Source organism: Molossus molossus, unplaced genomic scaffold (genome assembly GCF_014108415.1).
Source record: "Molossus molossus isolate mMolMol1 unplaced genomic scaffold, mMolMol1.p scaffold_m16_p_12, whole genome shotgun sequence".
Taxonomy (NCBI): Eukaryota; Metazoa; Chordata; class Mammalia; order Chiroptera; family Molossidae; genus Molossus; species Molossus molossus.
The window spans coordinates 23,901,201-23,914,903 of NW_023425347.1; the positions used below are offsets into that span (position 1 = coordinate 23,901,201).

The following is a 13,703-nucleotide window of genomic DNA, read 5'->3' on the forward strand; positions in this document are numbered from 1 at the left end:
ACCCTAGATCACTCCAGCTTCAGATCACCTGGCTCCCTCTATAGTCCACTCCTTCCGAGCGATCTTCAGTTAAACAATTTGCAGTGACATGAATAGTCTTTTAGAGTTCACTGTTGGGGAAGAACCTATATCATTTGCTACCTATAAGGTATACAATGTGTTAATAAAATTTACTTCGAACGTATAAAAATGAGTGTCCTGGAACTTTTCTGTTCATTGAAATTGTTACATGTAAATCATGATTATTAATTCAAATTAAAAGGAGAAATCATTCTACCTTTATGACAAAATTAGAAACAATGCAACAGGAGTTTTTAAAAATTATATTTAATACAAGTGAATAGATTAGAAGATCTGAAATGTTATAAAGCAATATACATAACGAATAAATAATCTGCACAGGAGAGTCATGTCTACATTACATAACACTGTCTAGTATGGGAATACTTAAAGTAAATCCAGTGATAATGGAGAAAGTCCATAAAAATGCTAACCTGTCTTCCCTTGTATGAAATTGTTCAAGTATAAAAATCCAATACAGTGTAAAATAGTATTCAATTTAGCTTAAGAATAAAAATTGCAAGTATTGCAGTTTCAGAAGAAAAATGTAAAGCAGCATTTAAAAACTACATAAGAATAGTGATAAACTAATGGAGTACCAATAAATGAGATCTATACGAGCAAAAATTAGAGAAGGAAGCATGAAACTAGCAATATATCCTGTTTTTTAAAAACCTAAAAACTAAAATAAACTAAAATGTGTTAATGTAAGAGTACTCTCTTATACAGTGCACATATGAATTTAAATAAATCCAAGTCAACATCTTTAGCTGAATAGGTTAATATTTAATATGCTACATCTAGACCTACTAAATAATTTATGCCATGAGATGAATACATAATTTTACAGTGTCACATCTAAAGTTCCTTTCTTTAGAGTGCAGCATAGTAAAACTTAAAAATAAATATCTTAAATAGCATTACTATTAAGGCACAGTATAAACCACATTATCATTACTTCTGAAGAACTGTAATCTCAGTAACTTTGTTGTCTCATGTACTGTATTCACTAATAAATAGTTTTAAATAGGACTCTGAAATAGATACTAAAAAGTGTAAAATTATTCAAAAAGGGAAAAAAAATAAATGTCCTTAAGACCATTCTTAAGGGTTTAGAGTCTGCAAACTTTGCCTGCCTTTAATCATAAGCCACGAGTCGACACAATAAATAGAAAGAGAAGGCTGTTGTAGTAAAAGCCTGATCCTATTTCAGAATCAGAATTGCTGACACCAGCAGATACAAGTTTCCCAAAATTGAAACAGGATGGGGAGAGGGATTAGAATGTGACAAGCTCATCAAACAAGCACAAGTGATGTGTTCTTTCCAGAACTGTGTGTGTTGTTGATTGTCTGTACAGCTGTTGCACCCATTAATTCCACATCACTTGTTCCCCAGTCCCACTCATCCACAGGATAGATGAGAAAATAGCTTTGGTGCCTGTCCACCATTTTACCCACTGCCACGCTCCTAGAGTGATTGTTCGATGCCCATTTTTGAGAGAGTAGGAACATTATCTTCTTACTTGAAAAAGTTCTGTAGGCCATAGTGACTTAAAAACGACAATCAGTGCTTTCACCATTTTGCTGTTTTGTTTTTTAAAAAACTGCTTTTAAATGTAATTCAAGCTACGTATTGCTCACTCTGTATTCCCTGGTTCAACTAGATTCAAATAGCATTTTCTAACTTGTAAAAGGCAGTTTGCTTCCCTGATACTATAAAAAAGAGCAAAAATAAAAATCCCATTATAAAAGTGAAGTTCCATTGTTACTCCTGCCATCATTTCCTAGCGGCCTTTCATTTCCTCAGGCTCTTTGGGATTGGTTTCCAAAACTGCGCCCACTCCCCCTCTTTCTCACCTCTTTCTCACCTAGAACACTACTGGAGTATAAAAATAATGATTCTGCTTCACAACAGCATAGCTTTTTTTTTTTTTTTTTTTCTTTTTCAGCTGTTAAGTCAATGTTAACTCTTATTAGCTACTAAAAATTGGGAAATTGGTAGGGAGAGAGAAAACAATTCAACTTTGATCAGATGGCTGGTCTATTGCATTCGGTCTGTTTGCAGCTGCTGAGGCTGATATTGGCCAAAGGCGGCGGCGGCGGCAGCAGCTGCGGCGGCGGCGGCAGCTGTCCCAGGTGCCGCCGCGGTGATTGGCTGCTGCACGGCGTAGCCGTAGCCCCCGGCGGTGACGTATCCTGCAGCAGCTGGAGAGGCCGCGTAGGGGTACTGGTCATAGGCGGCGGCGGCGGCGGCGGCAGCTGCTGCAGCAGAGTACTGTGCATACGCAGCTCCAGTGTAATCAATGTAAGGTGTGGTGGAGGCAGCAGCTGCAGTCGGCTGGACGTGTGGAATGACCACTCCAGGCTGCACAAAAGCCTGTGGATAGACATAGTGGGCAGGTATCCTGTTGAGAAATGGAAAACAAAGTCAGGCAGTAGTTGCCTCCTATCTGTAGCACTGTTTGCTCAGAGATACGACAAACTCAAATTTAGTGGTTATTATGAGCATAGGGTTGCCACAATATCTGCTTTCCAGTGGTCCGTGAAAGAACTCGGGCGGTAGCCAAAGTCAGGGAGCGCCCCCAGAGGAGTTCAACTACAAAAATACGGTACCCTCTCCCTGCTAAAATTTTTGTTTATGACCATTTAGATCCAATAAATATCATTTAGCAAAAGTTTGGAAAATAAATCAAGATTCACGAGGGCTATACACGTAAGAGGCATTTAATTAATGCTTAATTGATGAACACTTCAGAAACTTGTAATAAGTTCACAAAACAAAACTGTTTAGCAAATAGAAAAAGTCTTAGCTGTGAATACAGGACTCAGAAGGTAATCCATGATCATTCAGTTCCAAGGGGGGGTGATGTCTGGTTTGTCAAAACTAAAATTTCAACAAAATCCACATGTTTATTATCATGGCAACCCTACTTCAAATTGCTATGCAGACTCAGCACACATTAATCTCTCTGCAACCTCAGTCACCCTTATTAAAAATAATAATAAAAAAGCAGGCGACAAAATAAAAAAAAGGAGTTTAAAAGTTCACAAGTGTGGTAAACACAGCAGAATCACACTTCTCAAACGAACTGTAGTGCAGCTCACTCTATCACAAGAGGCTGTTGTGGGAAGCTACGGAAATGCTATTAACATTCATGGCAGTGACTCCCAAAGAGAGGTGCAGCACGCTTTTTGTCTTTCTTTCTTTCTTTTTCTCCATAAAATTCATAAGGACACGAGGGTCAATCAAACCTGTTTGACTATCAGGCAACTGAAGGTCAGCCAGCTTGTTTATCTCTATGCAAGACAGACAGAAGGGGTTTTGGGGAAATGATGAGGTTGAGGGAAAAGGTAGGGACAGGGAAATACAACTAAATATTTCCAAAATTAATAAAGCTTAAAAAGTTTACATAATAGAGTAAGGAAACAATTTTTTTTTTGCACATCTACTAACTCTTGTTTTATCCTCCAAATCAACAGAAATAGATTTATTAGCATATCTGCTTTAAGTCTGCCTACAAGTAGATATTTCATACGAATCAACTCTTTGGTTATATATTATCCTGCAAAAGTTCAAGAAAGTGAAACACAATCAAGTACCTTGTAAAAGTATACAGAGATCACATACAAGACACACTCCAATGACTTTACTTAAACATTAATTTGGTTAAAAATTAAATCACAAGAGGTATTTTTAAAAACCCCATGCATCGCAGTTCTCACTCCTGGGATTCATTACTGTCCACTTAAAATACTACCATGAACATCTGGTTTATTTCATCCTTCTTTAAAATAATCTCCAACTAAACCCCTTATAGTTCTAAAAATATGACACTATAATGCCATCTGGATGTTGGCAAAGCCAACTTATAAGAAGTACAAATAACAATCTTCAAATTTTAAAGAACTCAAAACAGAAAAATTCACATTTAGACATTCAAAAACAGACTGTGCTTTGCCTTTTCAGAGTCTTGCTGAAAACACTTATTAATGAACATCCATGGAAAAGATGAATTTATCACAGAGGGTAGTGAACTTTGACCCCAATGATAAAAATACACTCAATTTTACTAGACTTGTAGATCTTTCTCAGTGCCAGGACAAACCACGTCATCAAGGGTTTTTCAGGACACTCAGTGATGTTCTGAATTGCTTGTCAGAAACCAGACTCATGGTCATGCACACACTCAAAACTTCTCTGCAGGTCAGGTGACTGGTTCACTCACAGTGACAGGTGTGGCTTTATAAAACACTGTCCCTGGAGGCCACCGCATCCACAATGTGTGGACATGGCTAAGAGAGGCTACGCTTATGCCAGTTTACATGTGGTGATGGACAGCAGGGGCTGCAGCCGGGCTATTTTTGATCCTGTCATGCGACAAGGGTTTCCAGCGGGTAAAATGTCTTTATAAGGCCAAAGTAAAACATCTATCAGCTGCAAAGCCCAGCCAGTATGAAGCTCACTGATATGGAAACATTAACCCCTGTACTCCCAAAGTTTTAAAGACAACATGATGGTAGCTAGGTCTGTATCTTCAAACAAAGGTGTTAACTGAAAATAACTTTAGCCTTCAGCAAGGAGGACAAAATTGTGTGTGTGCGTGCGTGTGTGTGCACGTATATAAAGAATGCATTAAAAGATAGGGTTGCTTACAGGACTCTTGTCTCTATATTTATTTTACATTAATAGTTTTTATTTGCTAATGACAACTTCTGAGAGTATAAAGTTCCTTGGAACGTCAGAATCCTACATGAAGTCTGGTGAGGGTTAGGAAGAAGTCTGGAAGACAAATGAAAGCCTGGAGTTTTTTAAGGCTTAGAGAAAGGAGAATCCAGAAGACAATGAAGAGCCTAAAATATCTCAGCTTGGGAAGGTGGGCAGAATTGGACTAAAAGATAAGGTGGCACTTCTAAAGAAATTCCTGTATTAATTATCTTAACAGTCTAAGGAACCCAGGAAGGCAATTTGAGAATGTCCCTCCTACTAAATATCAATCAACATCCTTTCCCTCAATTAACCATAGAATGTACACACCTGGCAGTTACAAAAGCACAAGAATACAGCAGACACTTTGGGCAACTTTCAAAGAAAATTTACTATGTTTTCCTTTTCTTCTCATCTTTTCAGGTCCTTCTGCCATCCCTCTGTGCCTTTTGACATCCTAACTGGTTTCTTCTTCCATACTATCACAAAACTACAAAGTCTTCATCTCATTTGCTTATTCAAGTAATCTATGACCCGAACATCATTCCAAACTAAGTATACATTTCTTTTTTTTTTTTTTAATTTACTTTTTTTTTTAATCCTCATCAGAGGACACTTTCCCATTTTTTGTTCAGATAAAGTGGGATGGAGAGAGAGAGAGAGAGAAACATCGATGTGAAAGGGACACATAGAGTGGCTGCCACCCACACGACAAACCAGGGCCGGGGACAAACTGCAACCGAGGTACACGCCCTTAGCGGGAACCGAACCCGGGTTTCTCTGGACCGCAGGCCTACGCTCTAACCGCTGAACCAAACCAGCCAGGGCTAAGTATACATTTCTTAAACTTTGGTATGCTAGACCTTAAATGACTGCCTCCAAAATACTTCTTCCAGTATTACTTTCCACCTTTCCTTGAACCCAGGTAAGCTAGGCTCTGGGCCATAGCACACATTCCTAGGTCCTCACCTTTGTTTGTACCATCCTTTTGCTAGCGATGCCAATCCTCACTTCATCTTTACCGGTTGAAATCCCAATCCAATCCACCCTAGCTCCGGCACTCACTCGGTGTACCGCCTTCAAGGATTTGCTTCAAACTTTTACTCTCATATGTTTACCATATGTGAAACAAACCCAGTATTTCTAACTCTGAACTGCTGTCCATTAAATAAAATTATGCAAGGAGCCTATAATGATGAATATAGTTAAGTACTCAATACAAGAGTTCCTTATCATTCACCTTCCTTTGAAATCTAGGTCAACTTCTACCTCCTTTCTGGATCCCACCAACCTGATGTCTCTCTCCCTTATCTGAAGAGGCAGGAACAGCCATTCTGGGTGCTTGTCAATTTTCTTACTAGATTAGAAGAGAGAATGAAGTTGTGTCTTACTGGCTACAGCTTGACACAGAGGAAAGAACATGAGTTTTGAGGCCAGGCAAACCATGATCATGAATCTAGAACCACACCCCATCACTCAGTAGCCCTGTGGTAAGCAAATTCAGCTCTCTTCATCTCAGTTTTATCACCCAATGCAAATGGCATTAACAGTGCCTTCGTCAAATAATTATTGTGAGAATTAAATTATATAATTTATTTAAATCCCTTATCAGTACTAGGCATGTAGCAGATGTTCAGTTAATGTTAGTTATTGTCCCTCCTACCCCTTTTAGTGAACAGTATAATACCCAGTACAGTGTTAACACAATTAGCCTAAAATTTAGCACTTAAAGGTATTCTGTGTTAATGTCTAAGTGTATTTCAATCTGACCTAATCTAGTCTAGAAATTTCTACTCACAGATCCACATTCTCTCTTCTCCACAGGTTCAATAAGAAAATGTTTCTTTCGAACATAAAATATTTATATTATGTTGTTCAGAAAATTCACAAGTTTCTCTACATCTACCCACTGTGTTACATCAGACATTCCTTTAGGCCAAGATTTTCCCTTTAAAGGCCTAGATTAATTTGGGGTCCATTTAAGGCCCCCAACATAGTTCAGTTACTAGGATTGAAAATAAGTCCAATAAAATAAAAATATTTCAAGATTCTTTCCAAGTCTAAAATAAGAACATGTAGCATTCAAAGAGAATTTAGGATGACCAGGTGTGATTTGTTAGGTACAGACTCTGGGGATCAGAGCAGTGTTGAGAACCTCTTAAAAAAGAAAGAGAAGGCTTGCTTGGTTCATCTGGAATGCTATCTATTTTTAATAAGAATCTCAAGTTCAAACAATTTATGCAAACAGTAATAATCACCATCCTTTATCAAGACAGCTAATATTAAAAGAGATGAAAAACAAAAGGTGACTATCAAAACATGCTAGATCTAAAATTTCCATGTGACGCAATTTACTCTGGTTGTTCTTATGTTCCTCATGATGCTTTTTTCCTCAAAGATCTATAAGAACTCTGACAACCAGTCCAGATTTCTATGTCTAACTCTATGTCTAAACGTTATTCATGCTCTTTTTTTCCCTCTGTGCCTTTGCTTATGCTCACCTCATCCTATAGCCTTGAGACATGTCCATTCGTCCTTTTACATGTCTAGGCTATAGCCATTGGTTCAAGTCCAGTTCAAGTACCCACAAAGCCTAGTTCAACTCCTCCAACTCACCTATTTTCCTGCTATTCTGAATTCCTTTTGTACTGAAAACAATACCAAGTAATTTAGCAATCAAGTTCCTGATTGGTTTGTTTTAGTTCTCAAATTAAAGTACAATGTCCTTATTTTATATCACCCCTAGCAGAGAGAAAAATAAACACATGCTAATACCTGTTGATTGATTCAGTGGTAGAACTGTTTCAAGATTGTCAGTGTGAGATCATGACTAAGTTTACCATCACTTCCTAAAATGTATATTTTCCTTCCCAATCCCTCTTTCGACATAGTCTAGACCAATGGGGGTAGGAGGGGAGACAGAAGCAGTTGGACTGATAAACCCACTAACTGTTGTCAGTATCCAGGATGGTTTGGATGGGGCATTGATATATAGCTATGGATATGAAGGCCCTTTTAATGATATTGGACAGAAGACTCTTCCACGGTTTAACAAAAGTAAGAATTGGCAGTAAGTGAAGGATTGATATGTTAAAGGGAGGGTTCCATTCATGGAAGATGTAACTTAACTCTTCCAAATCAAAATATTATTATTTGAAGGGTCTATTCTTAGAGACACATAAGGTACATACCTATCTAAATAGAATCCAACCTTCCAGGCTACATGCACATGTAGGTGTTCAGGTGTCAAGCTAAAGAAGAAACTATTGCTGAGGATAAAACACTTCTTGAACAGTTAAAATATTTTAAAAGGCAGTTTAAATCTCTGGCATTAGAGTTATAGTAATATTGATCATGTACAATACAGCCAAAACAGACTCCAAGTATTCAGAATAAATGTAGGTGCTAGGGAATCTCCCACCCATATCTTGTCTTAACGGAAGGAAAATGAGGGAGCTTGAGTGAGGAAAGCTGGTGATCATACAACCCAGAGATAACACAGATATGAGCAGGCTGTTCACCTGAGTTAGGTCTGAGAGGTGAAAGTTAGTACTACTCTACTCAAAAACTTGGCTCGAGTTAACAAAATCTGATGAGAATTGTTGAACTTTTAAATCAGAAGGCCTAAAAGTGGGTACACATTGCACAAGAAAGAACCCCATTCCCAGAAAACTCCCCAGTAAAACAGAAACTTAGGACATGCAAGCAATGTATCTGTATTCTTACAGAGGGAAATCACACGATTTAGCACTCACTACAAAAGTATGGTTAAATGGAAGTCACAGGCTACAGCTTAAAAGCAAGGAAAAAAAAAGAGGCCCTTTGCTTCCCATGGCAAAGTCAAAAGTCAACACTCCTCAACACCACCACCAAAACCAAAACACAAAGAGCCCCTTCCCCGAGGAAAAGAAAACACTTTCACTACAGCTCTTTTCAATTAAGTAAAAAGCACACAGTTTAGCTATCAACACCACTTCATTACTGTAATAAATAAAATAAAGCACACGGAGGTCTATTGACTATTGTGAAAAAATAAAACAACACCAACATCCATGCATCGTTAATCACCATCTGAGCTTGTGTGTCTGAGTCTACTGGTTACAGTTTAATTCCAAACAGAACTATTCCACCTCTTATCATGGTATCCTTCTGATCAGTTAGCTTAACTGTATACGAGCCCTGTCAGGTTAGAAAGAGATAAATAAAATTGAGTCAAGTTGAACAGTAAGTAATGGTGTTGGGACACAATTGTCTTGCACACAAGTCATACCTGGTATTTTTGTTTTGTTTTGTTAATCATAAGCTCAAAATCTGTCTGGTTTGGAGGCTGCATACTTGGTCAGATAACTTGACTCATCTAAAAATATTTATATTATCAGCATTAAGAATACACAAACATATATAAATATATATAACCAGGAACATTCTGTAACATGATGGTCTTGTCTGTATATAAGAAGTAGGTTAACAAATGATAGCCATATGAAAAGTTAGGAGGGCCTGGTTAATTGACTTACCCAAAAGGTCTTTGTATAAGGGCTGGATGAAGCTGTTGAACACCAAAGGCAAAACCTAACAACAAAACATACCACATTCTCTATTTGTGCGTGGTTAGACATTTATAGCTCCTACATACAAAGAGCAATCACAACTTTCACTTAGAAAAGATAACCATCCTTTTGTCACTTTAGAGAAAATAGATTTTTTAAAAGTCAGTTTTATTAATGTTATTGTTAATCCAAGTAAAAATTTTAACAGGCCACAGTGAAAACTAAAAATTATCTGCAAAGTTTAGTTGGCAGACATAGAATAAGACCTTAGAAAATTAGTCCAGGGAAAAATTCTCATGGAATAAAACCAAGAACAATAGGACTTGATAATGAACTTACTTGTCACAAATATTCCTAGGATTCTGAATCATGATCTATAAAAATTCTTTGTCATTTTGCAACATTCTGGAATGCTTTGAACAATCCTTTGGAAGATTATGGATTTTATAGATTATAGTGTAAACATTCACAAAACTAAACTCTCCTTCTTTTCTGGATAGTATATACACACAATGTGATAGACAAATACATGATTTTTAATGTTCACAGCTATTTGCACAAGCACCTACTTTTTTGACAGCCTAGTTTCCTATAAATCCTTTTGGCTGGAAGTGTCGTCAACCTCTTCCCAAAATCTCAGATGGAAAGAAGTGAAGAGTATATGATTTAATCAAAGTTGCTTACCCAAGAAAAGATTACATTTGTTCAATAGTTAACTCTCAATTATGTGTGCTAATGCAAAGGGCAGTGGTGTAAATAATGCAAAAGGTCATGTTTTCACATAGACAAAACTGCTCACTCTTGGTGCTTAATACCTATGTGACTTTAGAGTAAATCATTGCCCATGTCTTACTCTCAGTTTCTTCATCTGTAACATGAGGGTCCTGGAGAATGTGAAATTTCTCCACTTTAACTACTAATGCTCTGTGACTTTATGTCGAACATCATCCAGACACCTCCACCTGCACCCTTATGCTTTTCTTGGGTAAGTGTTCAAGTCTGAGTGCCTGCTTTGAACCCAGGGCAACTGGCAGTAAAAGGAGAGACAATACTATGTTAGGAAGTATAACCAGCTGGAGTTGACAAATTTGGCCCATATAATTCACATCTGGGTTATCGACAAGTGGCTAAAAACTCGAAAAGGGAGAGTAGACTATGACTATGTCATGTAGAAAACAGGTGAGTCAAATTCAAGTCTGGGTTTGTACAAACTGTCCAGACCCCCAAGATCTATTTTTGCATTTCAAGTCCTGAAAGGAGTGTTTACAACTCCCATTTAATTTATCTTTAATGCCTCGGTAGAATAACCAGCCTTGGTTTAACTTGACTAAACACATCTCCAGGTTCCCATGGAACCACTGTCTTCTAAATCAGGGATTCGTTCTATGCAGTAGTGGGCGTCTCTAGTGGGGAGGGGAGGTCCGGAAGGAGCCCTGGTTCTCACCTGGTTGCATGATCCTTGGTTTTGCTCCCAAGTATGCCAGATTCACGTTGGCCTTCCTGCCATCAATGATGGGGTTGGGATCCTTGCAGGCTCTTTCCGCAGCAGCCCGGTCAGCCATGGTGACCTTAGCAACATACACACACAGACATACATACAAAGCTCTAAATCAACCCTTGAAAGAAACCAGAATTGCATTGGAAAGATCATTCATGATAAAACTAAGGGGGCGGCAGGTTCTTAAACTTTTTTTTTCTTTTAATTTTTTTCCCTGGAACTTACTCCTTTATCCCCCGTTCAAAAAAAAAAAAAAAAAAGGGAAAAGAAGAGAAAGGAAAAAGGAAATATTACACACACACACACACACACACACACACACACTCCAAAGTCTTAAGGGTGCTAGTAGGGCCTAGCAAAAATTTGGAAGCCTGAATTCTTAGAACTCCTCTAGGTCCTCTTTCCCCGAAAACCCCAGATCTCTCACGGACCTGAGGCACTGTTTGCTTTAAAAAAAAAAGTCCAGCCTCACATCCGCCGGGTGCTCCCAACCACCCGCAAACACTCCTCAACGACAATAGCTATTGTCCTACTCTGGGGCTCTCCGCTCTTAGGCAGCTGAATTTACATGCTTAAATATCCAGGAAGCTTAACATGCTCTCCTTCAGTTCTGCAACGAGCCATAGGATCATCTTTTTAAAAGAACCCATTTTTGTAGTTAAAAGAAAGGCGGGGGTTGGCGTGAGGGGAAGAGTCCCAGACCTCCTGGGGTGTCCCCTCCACGCCCCAGCCTGAGCGCCAGAAGACACCCGCATTTTTACAAAGCAACAGCGCGCTTAACGACCGGCCTCCAACCCGGGAGTGCAATACAGCGGAGTTGCAGCCCCTCTCTCCCAACCCTCCGCACCCCCAAATCCAGCGGTTGTTACATTTGTCTCCTTCCACTCCGCTCTGCCAGCCCCCCGACACCGCAGCGCGCCCGGTCTCCTCAGAACCCCTGGAGGCAGTGGCCGGCCCTCCCTCCCCAGCTCCGCCGCGCGCAGGCTTTCATTTCAGCTGGCAGCAAGCGGGCAAAGCCGCTCACGCCCCGGGGGTTCCTCGCCTGGTCTCGCTCAGCCCCAAACAATGATCACCCGAGCTAAGCGCCACTCCGCCTCCCGTCCCCGCGGTCCCCGGTCTCCCAGCGGGTCTTTCAGTCGACCCCACCTCCCCACCCCCATCCACGCAACTTACAAATCCGTAGCCCCGGGACTTGCCCGTCTGCCGGTCGGTGATGACCACCGCCTCCTCGATCTCGCCAAAAACCTCGAAGTATTTGCGCAGGCTGGCGTCGGTGGTGTGGTAGGGCAGCCCCCCCACGAAGATCTTGGTGTACGTCGTGTCCTTCTGAGTCGTGTGCATCTTCGCGCCCGCCCCGCGGCTCGGGCTCCGGCTGCGGCTGCGGCTGCGGCTGCGCCTCCTCCTCCGGCTCCGCGTCTCCTGCACCCTTTCGCGGCCGCCGGGGGCCGAGATTGAGTCCGGGGGCGAGGGCGACGGCGCGGCGGGGGCGGGCGGCCGGGGGCGGCCGAGGGCGCCGGGCGCGCGGCTGCCGAAGTCGCCAGCAGCCCCGGAGACTAGACTTGCCTCTCTCCTCCCGCCCCCCCTGCCGGTCACGGTACAAATTCTCCGGATCGTCTGGGTTCGGATCCGGTTCAATAGAATGTGCAAGCGGTTTCCACTCACCCGGCGGGGAGGCCAAAAATGAAAAGAGAGGGTGGTTCTCAAGCGAAGAACAGGGTGCGCTTAGAGGTAGATTTTTCTTTCTTAGAAATTAGGTGTCTCGGGTGGAGCGTGGGTAGGGTCGGCGGGAAGCGCGGCGGGGCGCGGAGGTGGGTGGGTGGGCGCGGCGGTACGGCCGGAGGTGGGGGACTCCGCTCGGCTTCGGTTGACGTTGCGTCCCTCCCGCCGCGGAAGCTGGAAGACAAGTGGCGAGGACGACTCTCCCCCTCTCTGTTCCCTTCCCCCGCGGGCCGGGGGTCGGCGCCCGGTTGGGGAGGGGGCGGGCCGGACGCCTGCGATTGGCCGCGGCCGCACCTGGGGCGCCCGGCGCCGCCGCCCCCCAGCTGTTGGGAACAGCTGCTTCTCTCCCGGCGCGGCGAGGCGCTGGGCCGCGGGGCTTGGTCTCTGGAGCCAAAGCTGGGTTAGGGCTGGGGACGGCTGGAGGCGGCCTTGCTCTCGGTGTCGCCTGCTCTAACCCGTCAAAATCCTAGGAACCCCGCGCGGCCCCAGCCTGGACCGTGGGCGGGGGGACTGCACCCGAGGAGAGAGCTGCGTCGCTTTTCAAAACGAAAACGCGAGCTCTTTGCGCTCGGCCTCGGTGACAGAGCCGGCGACCTGGACAGCCTCGCTGGGGGCCCGGAAGCCTGGGGCAGTTCGCTGAGAGGCCAATGCCCTCCCTGGCGCAGAGAGCCACGGAGCTTGGGCTGCGATACCCGAGCTGGGTTACCTGTGGTCTGGAGAGTGAGAAGGGGGGCCCCCAACCTTCCTTGACCCGAAAGAGCCGGTGCTGGAGACAACTAGTGAGGCAGAGCCAGAAGGAAAAAAAGGTCGAGGCTTGGGTGCGCTGGGGAGAACCATTAGCTTTAATTGCGCAAGGCCTAGCCAAGCTAAGTAACTGTAGACACCTAAGTTTATCAGGCACCACATTCTATTTCAGGGGATCATAAATTAGTACTTTAGCCCCCACAGTCACCAAATTTGTGTTTCCTCCCTAACTATTAGGGAAGATGGGTACAGATTTCCCATGATAAATTCCCCCCTCTCCCGAAGCAAAGTGTTTCCTTTTAGTATTTGAATTGCGAGACTATTTAGTGACTTGAACTCAACTGTTTTATCAAGATGTAATTGTAAAAGGTGCAATCTTTTGAAATCAGCTTGTTATATAACCACTTGTTTCTACCAACCGGCCTTT

At 42.3% G+C, this 13,703-nt stretch overlaps 1 protein-coding gene across 4 annotated transcripts; it reads right to left on the reverse strand.

Moving 5' to 3' along the window:
- Positions 1–251: 251 nt before the first annotated feature.
- Positions 252–12,363, reverse strand: RBM24 (RNA binding motif protein 24). Of its 4 annotated transcripts, none has more exons than XM_036255721.1 (4): positions 11,987–12,363; positions 10,760–10,883; positions 9,283–9,337; positions 252–2,465 (listed from the first exon to the last, which is right to left on the reverse strand). In XM_036255721.1, the coding sequence occupies exons 1-4, from the start codon at positions 12,152–12,154 to the stop codon at positions 2,102–2,104; spliced, it is 711 nt and encodes a 236-aa protein (XP_036111614.1). In that variant the 5' UTR covers positions 12,155–12,363; the 3' UTR covers positions 252–2,101. The 4 variants fall into 4 exon arrangements, with proteins under 4 accessions (XP_036111614.1, XP_036111615.1, XP_036111617.1 ...); XM_036255722.1 differs by having other exon boundaries at positions 252–2,437; positions 11,987–12,189; XM_036255724.1 differs by lacking the exon at positions 11,987–12,363 and adding an exon at positions 11,683–11,743.
- Positions 12,364–13,703: the final 1,340 nt, after the last annotated feature.

What these genes read in the sequence shown, in the direction of transcription:
- RBM24 (XM_036255721.1), bottom strand. Translation starts at nt 12,154, where the DNA reads ATGCACACGACTCAGAAGGACACGACGTACACCAAGATCTTCGTGGGG. An exon ending in AGTCCCGGGGCTACGGATTT is followed by an intron (nt 10,884 to 11,986) that starts GTAAGTTGCGTG and finishes TATGTTGCTAAG; the next exon opens with GTCACCATGGCTGACCGGGC. An exon ending in CTTATACAAAGACCTTTTGG is followed by an intron (nt 2,466 to 9,282) that starts GTAAGTCAATTA and finishes ATTTCTCAACAG; the next exon opens with GATACCTGCCCACTATGTCT.